At 47.2% G+C, this 17,515-nt stretch overlaps 5 protein-coding genes across 5 annotated transcripts; 2 read left to right on the top strand and 3 right to left on the bottom strand.

The window, feature by feature from the left end:
* Positions 1-1,186: 1,186 nt before the first annotated feature.
* N7517_004932 (Zn(II)2Cys6 transcription factor) lies at positions 1,187-3,588 on the bottom strand (the record flags this gene model as incomplete). Its single annotated transcript, XM_056722662.1, has 3 exons — positions 1,187-3,153; positions 3,212-3,385; positions 3,492-3,588. 3 exons carry the CDS (start codon positions 3,586-3,588, stop codon positions 1,187-1,189), a joined length of 2,238 nt encoding a protein of 745 aa, XP_056578912.1.
* Positions 3,589-3,941: 353 nt separating this feature from the next.
* Positions 3,942-4,830, bottom strand: N7517_004931 (uncharacterized protein; the record flags this gene model as incomplete). Its single annotated transcript, XM_056722661.1, has 3 exons — positions 3,942-3,971; positions 4,000-4,502; positions 4,557-4,830. 3 exons carry the CDS (start codon positions 4,828-4,830, stop codon positions 3,942-3,944), a joined length of 807 nt encoding a protein of 268 aa, XP_056578911.1.
* Positions 4,831-6,054: 1,224 nt separating this feature from the next.
* N7517_004930 (methylisocitrate lyase ICL2) lies at positions 6,055-8,102 on the top strand (the record flags this gene model as incomplete). Its single annotated transcript, XM_056722660.1, has 6 exons — positions 6,055-6,445; positions 6,507-6,795; positions 6,851-7,263; positions 7,314-7,737; positions 7,788-8,041; positions 8,095-8,102. 6 exons carry the CDS (start codon positions 6,055-6,057, stop codon positions 8,100-8,102), a joined length of 1,779 nt encoding a protein of 592 aa, XP_056578910.1.
* Positions 8,103-10,112: 2,010 nt separating this feature from the next.
* On the bottom strand, positions 10,113-10,625 carry N7517_004929 (uncharacterized protein; the record flags this gene model as incomplete). The annotated part of the gene is made up of 1 exon (XM_056722659.1): positions 10,113-10,625. The coding sequence occupies one exon, from the start codon at positions 10,623-10,625 to the stop codon at positions 10,113-10,115; it is 513 nt and encodes a 170-aa protein (XP_056578909.1).
* A 3,624-nt stretch (positions 10,626-14,249) lies between these two features.
* Positions 14,250-17,314, top strand: N7517_004928 (uncharacterized protein; the record flags this gene model as incomplete). The annotated part of the gene is made up of 7 exons (XM_056722658.1): positions 14,250-14,333; positions 14,411-14,831; positions 14,897-15,258; positions 15,331-16,177; positions 16,238-16,421; positions 16,484-17,120; positions 17,177-17,314. The coding sequence occupies 7 exons, from the start codon at positions 14,250-14,252 to the stop codon at positions 17,312-17,314; spliced, it is 2,673 nt and encodes an 890-aa protein (XP_056578908.1).
* Positions 17,315-17,515: the final 201 nt, after the last annotated feature.

Here is a 17,515-nt window from a genome sequence, read left to right as displayed (position 1 = left end):
CGGAGTATCAATCATGATTTCTTGTGAGGGTATTGCCGAATTCTCCAGCCCCACACTGTGAGCGAGCAGATGCTAATAAACAGCCTGGGAATATTCGAAAGTGAATATTCGTTCTTCTCAGACAAGCTGCAGTGATTATGCTGGTAGATTTCAGAGCCAACAACAACTGCAACATCAGCTCGACAGAGACACATCTGGCTGAATGTCTAGGCATACTGGCCTGACATGACAACCTTTGTCAGGATCGGGAGATATTTTATCAGAAAATGAACCAATATCGAAGCCGCCCAAAAGTCCGACTAAGGAAAGAGTATCCCTGCGCGTAGGGGAAGTCGGAAACTTGGGTATCTCAAAGACAGTTGCGATGATCAGAGAATGGTCTCTCCGAAAACATCGGCTCCTGTCATGTTTACATTTTTCCCAGTAGGGACAGTATTGGACGAGGCCTTGATGAGTAGCGCTACGAAGGCAAATGTAGCTTACTGCTTGCATTGGATGATCAGGGTTGGTAGGTGGGTATTCTGGGCATGGGGTGTCAAAAACCGACAGGGATAACGATGGTCAAGCGAGCTGATATATCGGGTCGCTCTGGCAACGAGGATCATGTGCTTAGGGTTTTGACAGAGCTGATCATGTTTCCATATCACTGGACATTCAAATTGGGTGGCCGTGGGGTTGGTGTCATAGGCTAGGACTGGACAGTTGCTTGGGGGCTTCCGGAATGGGGATATCGCGTATTGGAAAGCTGAATAGAAGCGTGGAAGGCAAATAAACCACAGTGATGGTAGACATATTAGTTCCTAGATCAACCGCAATTTGTAGTCAGAAAGTAAGTCACAGTTGCAGAAACAGAGTCTCAATCGAAAAAGCAAACATAGTTGTCATAACTCATTAACAAGAGAACAACAGATCCCTGAACGCCGCGCTAGTTCGAGGCAACACCAAGTGAGGGTCGCGAAGTACAATTTCAACCTTAGCACAAAGACATGAGAGCCGAAACGATGAGAACATAATAACAAAAACCAGGAAAAGAACAAGAACTCAGACTGCTTGCTTTGTTAGCCGTCATATTAGTACAGCAGGCTAGGATGCAAAGAATATGATATTCTGCTCCCTCGATACCCAGACTTGTGGCCAAAATTTGGGCTGCTGTCAGGCTAGCCAAGGAAAACTATGAATTGCAGAGTTAGTCCTTGGATGAAATAATTCGGCAGTTGTCAATCACACCTTCCCATCCCCACTCAGCCATAACGTTCACCCAATGCAACTTGCCACGCACAGTTCGTTCAAATTCAATATTTTCAAGCGATGCAAGTGCGGAACCCCGTCGCGCAGACCTCGATGCAGGTTGCCCTGATCTTCCTCCTGTTGAACCCTTGTGCGAGCCATTGAGACTGTATTTTCGGAAATGGGTTGGCAATGATGAGCTCATTTTCTCCCTGTCTCCAGATGAGAAAGACCCAGCACATCGTGAGCTACCCATTTCACGCTCTCTTCTGGCGTTCATCGCGTCTCGACGTTCCCAGACTTCTTTCAACACCTCCAAACAGCGGTCTACACCACCTAGCATCAGGCGAGACTGAATTGTGGTCCATCGATCCAACACCCATTTTCGGTCATCGTCGGTGTCAACCTCAGAGCCAGCTGCTAGAAGAGGGAACATCTGTATGATAGTAGTCCGGGAGGTATAGGGGACAGTTGCAAGCAATATCAGGACCCTTTTTGCTAATTCATCCGCTGGCTCGGAGGGTATCTCTGGAACGGCCTGATGCAGGTACAGCAACGTAGCCCAGCGATAGGCATGTGCAACTTGAATGCTATGTTGAACCTCGGAATTGGGGTCATCTGGTGGCTCAAACCAGTGCGGTGGCTCCCATTGCTCCACAAGAGATTTCAGTTCCATAGCTTGAGCCACAACCGACACCGTGTTCGACGAGATTCTCCGCACATGCTGGATCAGCTTCGCCACCCGACTCATGAGTGGATATAGAGTAGTTGCGCAGCCCATCAACGGATCAATATCATGGACTGCATCGCTGGGAAGCTCGAAAATCGAAGAATCCCAGCTTTGAGGGCCACACTCATCCAAAGAAGTTAGTCGCGCAATCACGTCCATATAAGACCATGTATTATAGAGGAACCGGATGCGATCCAGTTCCTCGTCGCTAACGCCCCCTTGCATCCCGGCTGCGATGACCTTGCACATCAATGTTTTTGCGCCTCGCAAATGTTGGATGCATGTGCGGGTATGCTGGTCCCAGGTATCGGCAAATGCCAACGCCAGACTAGTTGCAAGCGCAGCGTCCGCTCTCATATTCTGGATTTGCTCAACTAGACCAGTTATGCTCTGGCGCATATATTTTACTCCTTGGGCACGAAGATGGGGGCTTTGCTTGCCCGAGTGGAACGCCGTCAGAGCAAAGATGGCATGGCGAAGTGCAGGTGTATCTTTTGCTAACGGCCAAATAAGTGTTCGCCACGGATTCTCCAATGCACCATCTTTGACAGATAAAATCCCACATGTGAGCTTATCAAACCGCAACACGAGCATTTCTGGACTTTCTGGTGGTAGAGATGGGTTATTTGACATGCTTGACACGTCAAGATTGAAAGAATCCTCTTCCGGGAAGGTGAAGTTCCAAGGGCCCAGTCCTGGATCCGACTTCCGGATGATCTCCTCAATATCATTATTCTCATCCTCCAATAGTTGAGAGAAGCTCAGCCTCGATGCATCTGGATCTGGCTGCTCTGGGCCAAGAGGGATATGTCTAGCAGTATCGACATCGGCATCAGAAACCAACGAGTTTGCAAGCGACAGGGAATCCTGAAAGGGATTCAAAAAGGTGAGAAAATTGAAAGAAGGAGAGTCGGCCGACAATGACACATTGATGTCAAGAGGAGTTTCGATGCATTCAGCCATGGAAGCATCTTCTCGTTTGGTAGGCAGTTCTTCAAGAGAACGTGCATCCGTAGACAGAAAGCTATTGATACTAATGGGCGAGCTATGCAAAGGAGAGCCTTGAGGCGAATGAGAGCCACCAAACTCGGGGGACTTTATGCGAATCGGCGATGCTGATTGTTCAGTCGTTGAAGGAGTTGAAAAGGTTTGGTCAATATTGGCGACAGACGGAGTTCGACGGGACGAGGTGTTATCTAAAGAGGATTTGTGAGTATATCAGGTCCGACCCGAGATCCACACGGCACCCCTTACCTTTCTTGGCTTTGGCCACTATAGGCCGTCCAGGAGCCAAGTTGGTCTCCTCGAATGGCCGCCATTTGAAGTCTTTCTTGTATCCTCCACATCGGACCTTTCGTCTTTCGCACTGCTGACATGAAGGTTTGATTTCGTCGCACTTCAACCGCTTTGCCTTGCAAGTGATGCAACCTATAAAAGTGGAGACTCGAGTCAATGTTGTCCCGGACAATGTGATGAAGTGACCGTCTGCATTATTCTTGATGAAAAGTTGCAGCTTCACGGTACTTTAACTTACCATTCCGACTCTTTGTCTGCTTCGGCTTCCCAAGCTTTCCCCGCGTTGCCGGGTTGTCGGGCGGATCTAAAATCGATGGGATTTTAATGCTTTCCATACCAAGTCGATGTTAAAGCCCATTCGAAGAAAAAGATAGAAATATTCAGACAGGAAAGACAGGAAGATAAGAAATAGAGAGAATGGCAAGTAGAAGATAGGGAAATACGGAGAGGAGATAAGCCAATGCGGGGGTGCCGATCTTGGAGAAATGTGCTTTTTCGATTGCAATCTCAACCGGGTTGGGCATCATATATGAGGTGAATGGCCTTGTTCATCCCAACCAGAGAATCTGTGGCATATATCTACTAGTAGATAGTCAACCGCTATAAACATAACATCGTGCGGGGAATTTCCCCAACGGTACTACGCTAGGACTACAGATATAACCGCCAGCTACAATGAAAATATAGATTACAACGAAACAGAAACGACGAGAAAGATCTTTGTTTGAATTAAAAAAAAGACTAACGACGGCTGACGCCCCCAGCAAGTGGGGGGACAGGCACAAACAGTCTTCACGAAGGCATCTAGTACCGTTGGCGGTACTTGTTGGTGGAGGGGCCGGCCGCAGGAACGGAAGGCAGCACGGCGGGGAGGGAGGGCAGAGCCACGGGGAGGGGAGGAGCCACGGGGAGGGAGGGAGCCACGGGAGGGAGGGAGGCCCCGTCATGGGGACGGACCCAAATTCAACGCCCTCCATGGGCAGCACACCCTCCACATCCTCCTCGACGGGCGAAGGAGGGTACTCGACGTCCACCATTGGTGGAAGGACGTCGTTGTCGTTGCCACCTGTCGGTTGTGGCCTGCCGGCAGGGAAGTAGGAGCGGTAGGGCTCAAGGTGAGCCCACAGAGAGTGGACGAGGGCCTTCCACTTCTCGCCGACCCCCAGGTTTTGGTGGAGGGCCACAGATGCGGCCAGGGGGCGGGAGTGGAGGAGGTCGAGGAGGTCGGAGGGGTAGGTGGACACCTGGGCTATCCGCGGGTTAGTATGGGTCTTTCCTTCGATTCTTGAAGACAGGTACTTACCAGGGTGTGGCATCCCTGCCCAGTGCAAGCCGAACCACGCAAACTCGGGTGCGAGGACGGCACGGAGGAGGTAGGTTTGGGGGGAGCCGGGCCCCACGACGATGACCATCTTGCATAGGAGCTCGGTCAGCTCCCAGCTCACGACAAACATTTCGGGCTCGGAGCCCGCGGCAAACAGCTGGTCGAACAGGGACGTTTCGTCCCACTTCAGAAAAGCACCAGCCAGGTACTCGCCAGCGAGTACCTGGAGACCGCTCTTCGAGAACGGAGCCATGGTGTCCAGCACCATTTCGAAACACGAAAAAAACAGCAAAGAAAACAAGGAAAGACGGGGGGGCGGATACTGGTGAGATTTACAGATGAAAAAGAAGAGAACAGTTGGGAAACCCCTTCAAACTTATATAAGTGGCTAAGCAGTATTGAGGCTATTGATAATCGACCTGAATGAAGCTCAATATTGTTTCTCAGGTGAATTGAATGTCATTATCGTGTTTGAAGGTGTATTGAGTGATGCCTTAATGAGTATCACAATGGGGCTGCCTGTTTTGATCAATATAGACTTTGAATTGAGCCTCTGAATAGCATTGTTCAATCGGTTTACCTGTCAATGCCTACCTTTATACCCCATACATGTGCCCATGGAGTAAAGCATGTATGCATATTATTGATTACCTTGTTTGAAGAATGAACTGAATCTTTTGAAATTGAGTATTGCGAGTATGAACCTTTGAAATGTCAAATAGAAGTGAGTACTGTAATGTGGTCCATTTTACCATTGGTCTAATGGTATAAGCATTAGAAAGAAGTATCAAAGTGAAGTGATGTTGAGATGAGGCCGATGTGCAGGAAATATAAGGCCCTAGTGAGAGTAAGGTCAGAATACACGCGGTTGTGGGAGGGATGTTCGGGACGCCGGTGCTGAAACTAGAGACCATCCCTAAGAAGAGGCACTTGCAAGGTTACCACGACCCCGTAGGTCACAGTAATTTCAACATTCGTGTACCACCACAAAGGCGATAAAAAATAAGGTCCTAGCGCAGGGGTTGTTTAGTGAAAACAGTAGCACCTCCTAAGGCTTTTGCATATTCAACATCGACTACTATATGCCAGGTAGAAAAGATATATTATCGAAGCTACACTTGGGTTCCAGGGCATAGACAATATGCCCCGACCGTTAACCGACAATTTTGGGCGGCGTATCTAGATATAGAGAGGCTGTTAGAGCTGGAGACAAGATTGAGGATAGAGATGGCACAGGCAAATTGAATATTATATCCAACATACGAAGTAGGTGTGTAGTCGAGGAGGTAGACCCCTGTTGATGCCAAGGATTAGTCATGTAGCGAATTTCGGAGCTCCCTCGGTGGCGGGGAAACCCCAGATGTTCACGGCCCGAGGTCAAGCGGAGCCCTTCCAAGGTTGCTTTTATTCCTTTCTATCCTTGACTTTCTTTTCTTTCTGTTTCAATTCATTTGTTCTTTCACTTATACTGCCAGCCATGTTTCGCTCGATGCGAAGATTGCCTCGACGTGTTCCCGTTGTGTCTACTGTTTCTGCGCGTTCATTGCGGCCATTCACAAGCGGTTATACACGGATGACACCTGTGCAGCCCCCCGTATCCACCGCCCTTCCCTCAGACGCATACCAGCTTTTGTCCACACAAGATAAAGCAGGGGAAGCCGAAGATGCGCTATACGATCAACAAATTCGCGATGTGGAATCATGGTGGAATTCGCCTCGGTACGAAGGCATCAAGCGCCCGTACACAGCGGCAGATGTTGTGAGCAAGCGCGGCTCGTTGCAACAAACATACCCCAGCTCTTTGATGGCGCGGAAACTTTTTAACCTTCTCAATGAGCGAGCGGCTGCTGGCGAGCCCGTTCATACCAGTGAGTCCTTGACGGGCTGAGCTCCAATTGCGACGAAGCTGACATCGGTTCTGCACACAAGTGGGAGCTATCGACCCTGTCCAAATGACGCAGCAAGCCCCCAACCAAGAGATTCTCTATGTCTCGGGCTGGGCTTGCTCTTCACTTTTGACCAGTACCAATGAAGTATCCCCCGATTTTGGCGATTATCCCTACAACACCGTCCCCAACCAGGTCCAGCGTCTGTTCAAGGCCCAGTCCATGCACGACCGGAAACAGTGGGACATAAGGCGAAAGATGACCCCGGATCAGCGAAAGGCTACACCCTACACTGATTATATGCGACCGATCGTTGCGGATGGTGATACCGGGTACGTCAATGATTGGAAATGAATGCAGAAAGTATTACTAATTCCCTCGACGCAGCCATGGTGGTTTATCGGCTGTTTTAAAGCTCGCCAAGCTATTTGCAGAGAATGGTGCCGCGGCCGTTCATTTTGAGGATCAGTTGCACGGCGGAAAGAAGTGCGGCCACCTTGCAGGCAAAGTGCTCGTTCCAATGGGTGAACACATCAACCGACTGGTCGCAGCTCGTTTCCAGTGGGATATGATGGGATGTGAGAACCTGGTCATTGCCCGAACAGATTCCGAGAGCGGCCGACTCATCAGCAGCGCTATTGATGTACGTGATCATGAATTCATCCTTGGTATCGCGGAAGATGTGGAACCTCTGGCCGAGACCCTCCAAGCTATGGAACGAGAGGGCGCCTCACCCAAGGAGATCGACGCGTTCGAGCTTGACTGGGTCAAGAGGCACAAGCTTGTTACACTCGACGAAGGTATGGTTATTGACCCTGTATCAAACGATCCATTTACTAATAATATGTAGCCGTCGATGCTCATCTTGAATCGGAGGGCGCTCCCCAGTCTTCTCGGGATGCGTACAGGGCCTACGTCCAGAAGAACCCCGATCTTTCCTTCTCCCGTCGCCGTGCGCTGGCAAATGATTACGCCAAAACACCTGTTGTGTGGTCATGTGATAGCCCACGCACTCGCGAGGGATTCTACCACTACTCCGCGGGATTCCCTGCTGCGACGAAGCGCGCGAAGGAATTTGCTCCTTACGCAGATCTCCTCTGGGTTGAAACCGGTGATCCAGATGTTCAGAAGGCCGGAACGCTTGCCGGCGAAGTGCGGGCGGCGTACCCAGGCAAGAAGCTTGTCTACAACCTCAGCCCTTCCTTCAACTGGATGGGACAAGGATTTGATGAGGCTTCCCTCAAGTCCTTTATCTGGGATATTGCCAAGCAAGGGTAAGACCAACATGGAATCTATCTCGCTTCAATCCACTAACTTTGGTCAGATTTGTCCTGCAACTCATTTCCCTGGCTGGTCTGCACAGTAATGCCACCATCACGACTGAACTTTCCCGTGCATTCAAGGAAGAGGGTATGCTGGCCTATGTTCGCCTTGTCCAGGCCCGCGAGAAGGACCTCGGTGTCGATGTTCTCACCCACCAGAAGTGGAGTGGTGCGCCTTATATGGATGGCATCATGGGCGCTATCCAGAGTGGAAGCAGCAGCAGCAAGAGCATGGGTGAGGGTAACACTGAAAAGGGTATGTCCTCGTGCATTCATTCCAAGAAAGAAGCAAATGGCTAACGATCTTAGGTTTCTAATTTTGACTACATAAAATATATATTGGCAACCGTTTGAATTGGTGACTGTTTGATATTAAGATACGTCCAAGAACACAGACCACATGACATGCAAATGTCACAGCTTTTGTTCTATTTATCTCGCAACATATTTGTAGAACATTGCAGCTACCAATCCTATCAAGACTTCAAATTTTCCTTTCGGGGATCTCATTTCAAGAGCATATTTTGACCAAAAGAGTCATGTTCAGTTAACGACATCGACTAGTATACAACTTTCGAGCCAGCTTAACCACCCCATCCCTTGGAGGGTTTCCTTGGGCAGAAACGTTGCCTCGTAAATCAATTCGAATCAAAGGTGAGATCCGCAGTCTACTTGCATACTCCCTCATTCTCGTGAGCAAGTTGCTGCATAACAGATTAGTCTTTGATACCATGATGTTTCGATATAAGGGAAGAAAACCTACCAAGCAGAAGCCGCTAGCACAGTACCCTGCGCTGCCATCGGCTTTGCAGGGGAATCCGGCGCCAATCTGAGACATGGTTAGATGATTCAATAATCTTCGGTATTGATTTGTTCGAACTTACCACAACAGGGGGCTTATCCGCAGCCAAAGCAACGCCGATAATGGCCATGGAAGCTATGGAGACGAAACGCATATTGATATTGGAGGAATGTTTCGATTGTAGAATTGTCAAATGCGAGATGGTACTGGAGGGATGAGTCTATTCAAGGTTAGCAGGGTGATCGTATTTATATTTCTTTATGAACCATCTATCTATGCTCGGTATACGAGTCTGGAGTCTTGACCATGCCATAAAGTCGACGTTCGGAGATGAAGCCTGGTCAGATGCTTTTTTTTGTTTCAAGAACTATCTTGCACGTCTGTACGCAACGAAACTATTGGATTAAGAAAAAGTGTCTAGAAAGGGGTTCACCTTTTTTGTTACATTTGGAACGCTGACTTAGATCATGTGTGTTGTTCATTGAGAATTGGTCCATGCTGTACTACTACAAACGCACCAAGTCCGAGTTTGGATTTGCTTCTTCTATTCGTTTTCTTTCTACAAAGCCACCAACTTCATGCTTTTTTATATGAATTCCACTTCTGACTTTGCAGAAGGGCATTTATATCGATCGTGTTGGTATTATGATATTGCCTCTAGCGATGTGTGAATAGCTCGGACATTTTGATCTGGCCCACACAGGCAGGTACTTAGGCCTATAGATAGTTTAGCCTTGCTTATTCCTCATTAAAGCCTACAGATTGTGACACAAATGATAAAAGCCCGATGGTTTCTGCAAGGGGGATAATTCTTCCAATGACCGTCTTGGTACAAACCCGAATATCGCAAGATTGTAAACTGAACAACAAAGATAAATACGCAGTCTGTTTGGGCTTATCGGTTAAACTTCCTGGTTCCTCTACACAATCTGAACGGTTGCTGTAATTGCTGTACACGTTCAAGTTCTGGTTGAGCGCATCAAAAGGTGAGTAGCGAATTTAGGGGACGTATCAGATGATTCAGACTCGTATAAACGTCAGGGAAGCCCAATTGAAGTCTGGACTTGGACTCCGACAATTTAGATAACGGGATTTCCCTGCAGATCAAACATTGACTTGACGGGAGACTGCTGAGAGTTTAAGACTGCAATCGATGGGAATTTGGCTTAGACCATTGGATTGGACTGATTGTGATAAGCGCTATTTACAGCCGCCGTCATGAGATGATATGGATTGAGCCTCAGTTTGAAAGACTAGGACAAGATTGATAGTATTAGAATAGAAGTAAATATTGATTACTCTATAAGATCGCTGACAAGAAACAAAAGACAGTTTAAAACTTAATGTACATTGCATAGTTGCGCCTATGCCCTCAGAGGTATCATGATGAAAGAGCTGATATCGAATAGGTCCACAAGATTTGAGTTGTCCATCAAAAGCCCATGAAGACGGTAGAAAAAGCAAAGCCGAAAAAATAATGACAGCTGTCAAGGCGTTGAGCAGAGAGACAGTGACCGGGAGGTTATCAAATTCCGACGAACACGGCAGAGGCAAAAAGAGTTGAAAGAAGCATGACAGCCTTCAAGCTGGTATGGACCTTCGGTACAGAGACATCTGCCCCAGAGCTGGTACTAGTGCTAGTTGCTGCGCTCTCCGTCGAGGTACCTGTCGATGTACCTGTTGATGTCTTGTCGGCAGAAGTTTTCGAAGCGGTTTCGGTTTCCGATGCAGTGGGGTACGAGGTTGCCGTTGCGGTGGCATTGGTGTCTCCGTGGCACCACACGTCCTTCCAGGCGACTTTGGCGTCGTAGAGACAGTCGGTAAGATCTTGAATTGACTGATCAACGGCCAGAGCGTAGAGAGCACAGTCGTCGTTATAGGAAGTTACTCCAGCGGGTTTCGCGCATTTTGAAAGGAGTCCTTTGTACTTGTCGGTGTTGGGAACTCCACACGATGCATCTTTGACGGGAATTTCATACTGGGCTGCGGTTCCACAACCCGTGGTGGCTGTCATAGCTCCGGTCGTTGTAGTTGACATAATTTTGAGGGTTGGAAGGATTTCGAGACGTGATTTTTTATTTTTGACTCGGTCTAATGGTTTAGTGTAGGATATTTGGTTCATATGACCCTTTATAGTCGTTTGGCACTTTTTTATGGACCTTTCGTTGGTTGAACCATAGCCCTAGATTATTGACGGCTATTTTTAGTCGGCGTTGTCAGTCTTGTTATTGCGCCAAGTGTATATGAAACTGCCAAGGCAATTTCTACGCGACTGGTAAATAAGGAAGACATGTTCCGTTTCCCCACAGGGATAAAATAAAGGCAATATAAACCACTTTGTACGGAGTACGCCTTCTCCTGATCCCAGTTTACAGTGGGTCGGGCTGAGCTGGGCTGAGTTCTTAGTATTCGGGAGGCTCGGCACGTATGTTTTCAATCGCCTGACTTTCGGCACTCCTTTTCCGAGAGCACTGTATGCTAGGAGATGGGTTTTTGTGAAAGAAGATTGAATGTATTAAATCACGTTGTCGACAACTTTCGACTTTTTGAAGTCGGTTTCATTGCCATTTCAGATGACTTACTGCATTTTCGCCCGAAGATATTGCTGTTTTGGGCATTTTTTGTTTCCAAGGAAAGACATAGACTTGGGAAGAGGACTCCCATGTGTTTAAACGGTGCTTAGTTCGACCGCTTGTCCTGGCCCTGCACAAAATGCGTCTCCTATGACCCCGTATCATTCTTGCCACCACTCTTGGTCAGTAAAACAATGTACTGTAGATGGTAACTGTACTGTCGATCAGTTTGCCGAGACGGGAGGGACCCCTGCAGTGATCCAGTCATTACAGTTATTCCCAGTCTGCGAGGCTGGAAGGCAACTTTGCGTTTGTGGGTCCGTTTAGGTATGTCTTGTCAATTTCGTCCCTATGAACTTGAGTGCTGGGCAGCCGAGGATCATACCGTCGGCTGCCATCTTCGCATAGTACGACGTTGAAGTCATTTTGTTCTACCGGTGTCAAAAGATGCTCGATGAACTACATATCTCCCCGTGGTGGCATAGAGCCACAATAACATATGCTTTCCATGGACAGCACCCCTGTTGTCTCGTCTGTAAAGGCCGAATATTCACATATCCTGTTGAGCAGGAGAGGTCAGAACAGACTAAGTCAGCCATCGGGAGTGGCTTACTCTGTGGGCCTAAATATGGTCCACAGGGCGCTAGAGAGGGATTTCTACTTGGGACTTTGGTACGGAGTAGATGACTACCAATTCCGTGACAACCCGAGTCAGCATCTTTATCTACCTAGTGAGCGCAGTACCAATAAGTGGTCTTTTGATTCTAGTATTTGATTTCAGACGCAGTCATCAAGTATATGAAATTCTTCATTCGCCGTAGAAAATCAAGACAAAGCATATCCGGTAATAAAACTGACAGAGATATGATGAAGATAATGAGTTCGATAAAGCTAAATAGCACTAGACATGGAGATTGATGAATATCTGACAAAAAAAAGGGCTGCACGGTGAGATATCTGGAAAGTTGAGAGAGTAGCCAAAAAGAGAGATGTGGAAAGATCCAAAAACCATCAACTCCATTCTTTAGAGGATATGGTTGGGCCCATAACATAGACGGGAAATTCGAGATCTCGGATGACAGTCTGAAGCTGAATATGAAAAGTAAGTATTAGCTATGGCCAAGATACTCAAGAAGGGTTGGAATCAATCCGTATGTACCTTGGAATCTCCAACAAGAAATGCGAGTCTTAAATTAAGCTTGTACGTTCTCTTGATGTTGCAAACTTCGAAGCTCGAAGTGACCTCAGTGGGAAGTCGGTGGTTGGCCCATAAGATATCATTCAAATCGACCATTGAGTCTCCAGGTGCATCTTCGAGGCCTATCGGATAATGTAAATTGGCCATACTTTGCACGATCCATGTGCTAGTGGATGATTCTGATGTTCCTTGCGCTTTGACGTGTGTCGTTTCGACCAGCATTGTTTGAAATGCACTCAGCAGTATGTTGCAGCGCGAATCTCCAAGTTTCGTGATTCTTATACTCAAAGGAATTGAGTTATCAAGGAAAAGACAGGGTCCATTTCGAAGTTCTGTGTCGATTCTGAAGGATAAAGGTGAATCACCGTCAAGTATGCGCGGGTTGACGCTGAGGGAGCATTGTTGCTTCAAGGGCTGCTGATAAGGTATCGGGTCTGACGATGAATGAAATATAATATTTTGAGTCTTGATAATGGTCAGCAATATATTCAATGCACTTTTCGTTGCCCAGTAATTGTTGAAAGCGGGCAGTTCCTTACCTTTTTCACGGTACTTTTGCCAGAAACAACCACACTCAAAGAATATTGGATCTCAGCCAGTGATTCCGAGCCCCCTGTTGAGGGTGGAGTCTTCCTCAACAGGTGGGATTTGCTTTTGGACCAGCCAATATTTGCACATCCAATTTGCTGTTTGTTTGACCAATGCCCGGTTTTGTAGCATTCGATGACTTGTGGGATCTAAACAAAATCAAAATCCAGTCAGACACAGACAAGCAAAAGTGGTTTTGATTGTTATTGGTACTAACCGTGATGGAAAATTGAAGAATATGATTTCCGCTTCCGATAGTTACACTGGAGCAGTTTGAATCACTCTTCAAATGGTCTGAAGGAAATAGACGGTGAGATTTTTTGAACAGCTGAAGATTCCTGGTGTTAATGACAATCATCAAGCAAGATTCGGCCCGGGTAGCCATTTTTCCACATACATCATGCGTTTCCGTGCGCCTGCTTTGACTCAGCCGGGATGTGGCTGTCCCCGACAAGTTCAGGACGATTGTTGACAAGTCGGCCGGCGACTCGGTGTGCAATATTACCTCGCCTGATACTGTATCTTGAGGGGTGTATGCTGGCTCTTTCTCGTCCAGTCTCAACTCCACTTTCATCGTGGGTTGTGAGAACCTGAATGAGCTCATAGTGAACAGCATGGGAATGAGTTAAGGGGAGTGATATGGAAAAGATTATGAGCAACTCTTCGCACTTATCCTTAAAAGGGTCTAATCTGGCAGTTAAAACACTCTAACTCTCACTTTGGTAGAGAAGGAAATGGTTAAGAAAACTTCACTGTCTCACTTCAAGGTGACCCCAGATCTCGACGTAATCAGAATTTTGTGCCTCGTGGGATTTGGCGGAATTTTAGTTATTTTTAGTCGGTTAATAAGGGAATTCATGAAATTTTATTAAAATGCTGAACCCTTAAAGGGCCCAGTAGGGACAATTAGAGTCCCCATAATATAGTTTGCCCATTGGCTGGAACTAAAAGAATAAGGGTGTTTTAGCCTCACGCTAAGGTATAAGGCTTGTATTCTTATTGGTCAATCCATATAAGAGAGATGTGGGGCCCCGACTTAAAATAGCCGGTTATCCTCAATTTCAGTTGGAGCGAGATAATGTATACTAGCTTGTGGTTTTTTTCTTGGGTGAGAAATCGGAAGATTCAATTCTTTCCAAGTTCAATGATAATGCAAAGTGTACTGCTCGGCATATCTGTACAACCTGTCACACTTTAATTCAAACCGGCTTGGCATCAGGGATTTCTGGGACTGCATCTCGGACTTGCAGCTTACACACCTCCAGTACTCCGTTGTTCCACATTGGGTCGAGATTGGTACATCATGAACCCTTTTGATCGGCCTTATTCGTTTCATTATGCACGGCAAGGTGATGAAAGCGACGGCCTTGATGGCCATTCGCCTCGGGTAAGTGTATATGAAGTGGAGATTACTAGATCTCCAGATATGCGGCAAGCCGAACTGACATTTCCGGTCGCTACCAGAATACTGAGCTCCCAAATGAGCATTCCCTCTCCCTACTTCATCCGGCCCATTCTTCTGCCTTGTCTCTCGGTCCCTTCGAAGACCCAGTCTCTTCAAGTGAAGTGACTCGCCGACAGTATCCCTCTTCATATGCTGAGGTCAATAGCCCCAGGCCAGAGTCGATGGAATCACTAGATCTCCCTGATCAGATCAGATTACACAACCTTTCTAACCAAGGCTCCGCTATTTCCTCTTCCAAAGAATCGAGCCCACGACACAAAGGAAGTAGCATTCGTCGATACCCCACACGGCGAATCAAGTTGACCCAAGGCTCGGTCTTGAGTATCAACTATCCGGTACCGAGTCCTATACGAAATGCTATTCAGCCCGAGTATCGAGATGCGGAGGGGGAACTTCCTGAAGAATTCACGCAAATGAGATGTGAGTAGTCACAATATGGCAGAAAACCCAATCATGATAACCTAACTTATTTTTTTTCTTTCTAGACACTGCCGCGACATGTGACCCTGATGAATTTACGCTACGTAATGGTTACAATCTCCGTCCTTCGATGTATAATCGGCACACTGAACTTCTCATTGCCGTCACATACTACAACGAGGATAAAGTACTAACCGCCCGAACCCTGCATGGGGTAATGCAAAATGTACGAGATATTGTGAAATTGAAAAGGACAGAGTTCTGGGATAGAGGTGGTCCCGCCTGGCAGAAGATTGTCGTCTGTCTTGTCTTCGATGGCATGGATCCCTGCGATAAAAATACACTTGACGTTCTTGCAACTATTGGCGTTTTTCAAGATGGCGTGATGAAGCAAGACGTGGATGGAAAAGAAACGATCGCTCATATTGTTTGTTTTCCCACCTTCAGCCCTTCTGAACTCCAATACCCAGGGAAATATTCCAATGCTAATGCTGCCTAGTTTGAATATACCACACAGTTGTCGGTTACCCCGAAGCAAGAGCTTGTGCGCCCGTATAAAGACGACCCTATGAACCTGCCCCCGGTACAGATGATGTTTTGCCTTAAGAAAAAGAATACTAAAAAGATCAACTCACATCGGTGGTTATTCAATGCATTTGGGCGCATTTTGAATCCTGAGATCTGCATTCTGATCGACGCGGGCACAAAACCCGGACCCAAGTCTTTGCTAGCCCTATGGCAGGCCTTCTACAACGACAAGAACCTCGGTGGTGCATGCGGTGAAATTCACGCCCTTCTTGGCCACCGATGGAAGAAGCTCCTCAATCCCTTGGTCGCGGCCCAAAATTTCGAATACAAAATCTCGAATATCCTGGACAAACCATTAGAGAGCAGTTTCGGCTATGTGAGCGTGCTTCCAGGTGCTTTTTCTGCCTACCGGTATCGCGCTATCATGGGCAGACCTCTAGAGCAGTACTTTCATGGAGATCACACGCTAGCTCAGAAGCTTGGTAAGAAAGGAATTGATGGGATGAATATTTTCAAAAAGAACATGTTCCTTGCAGAAGATCGCATTCTTTGCTTCGAGTTAGTGGCCAAGGCTGGCAACCAGTGGCACCTCACATACGTGAAAGCGTCGAAAGGAGAAACAGACGTTCCGGAACAACCAGCAGAATTCCTCAGTCAACGGCGACGATGGCTGAATGGCTCTTTTGCAGCGTCGCTCTATTCTATCATGCATTTCAACCGGATATATAAGAGCGGTCATAGTCTCATTCGGTTGATATTGCTTCATGTCCAATTGGTTTACAATGTCTGCCAGTTAGTTATGACATGGCTTTCACTCGGTATGTTGTGCTCTTTGGGGGCTTGAATGAGTCCTATGTCAGACCACTAACATATACTAGCATCCTACTGGCTCACAAGTTCTGTCATCCTGGACATTGTGGGAACACCAAGTGCGACCAACAAATTCAAAGGGTGGCCTTTTGGCAATGATGCTACCCCGATAGTCAATAACATGTTGAAAATCGGTTATCTGACCTTCCTTATGCTTCAGTTCATCCTAGCTCTTGGAAATCGACCAAAGGGGTAAAAATTAGGGCCTAGACATAGGTACTCCCTTTTGCTTCATAGCTAATATTCCATCGCAGATCAAAATTCCTGTACACGCTCTCTTTCCTCTACTTTTCCGTGGTCCAACTCTACCTCCTCATTCTGTCGTTCTATCTCGTTGCGCAGGCAATGACACCCGAGAACCTCGACTTCGATTTCGATCATGGCTTTGCGGCGCTCGTATCGGGCTTTATTGCCTCGACGGGTGGGCTTGTTCTGATCGCCTTGGTCTCAACATACGGAATCTACTTCCTTGCCAGCATACTCTACGCTGACCCTTGGCATATGTTCACCTCCTCATGGGCCTATTTCCTCGGAATGCCTTCTTCAATCAACGTTCTGATGGTCTATGCATTTTGCAATTGGCATGATGTTTCGTGGGGTACAAAGGGATCCGATGCACCCGAAAAGCTTCCATCAGCACAAACCAAAAAGGATGATGAAGCCCCTTTTGTTGAAGAGCTGGACAAGCCTCAAATCGACATTGATGAGCAATTTGCAACCACCGTGAAACGGGCCTTGACACCCTGGAAAGAACCGGAGGAGGACGAGGGAGTGGCGCTTGATGATTCATACAAGGCATTCCGAACGAATCTAGTGCTGCTATGGACCTTCAGTAATGGTCTTCTGGCGTTGTTGATCAACAACCTCAGCATTGACCGGCTTTGCCTAACAGTACGTTGAATTGAGATCTAGTTCCTTCTCTTGTTTACAGCCACTAACTGACATAGTCAACATCTACACCTCGAACCGCGTGGTATTTCAAAATCATTCTGTGGGCTACTTCTGGTCTCTCCATTTTCCGATTCTTTGGAGCACTGTATTTCCTAGTGAAGACTGGAGTCTTGTGCTGCGTTTCTAGGCGTTGAACCCAGGCTCTAAACCTTAAATCAAGGGGTTCCGGCTTGGAGAGTGTGGGGGTGATTGCAGGCACCTTGTGCATTTCGATGGACTTATAATCTCTACATTACTTTTCTCTTTTTCCATATTTGTTAGATACCATGTCTTCATCAAGAAACAATATAATACATTTAACCTCAATTTCTAATGCGGTACCATGGTTCCACACT

Source organism: Penicillium concentricum (genome assembly GCF_028827145.1).
Source record: "Penicillium concentricum strain IBT 3081 chromosome Unknown utg000002l_segment0_segment0, whole genome shotgun sequence".
Taxonomy (NCBI): Eukaryota; Fungi; Ascomycota; class Eurotiomycetes; order Eurotiales; family Aspergillaceae; genus Penicillium; species Penicillium concentricum.
The sequence above is the reverse complement of the archived record's forward strand: the minus strand, read 5'-3'. Positions and strand labels throughout refer to the sequence as shown.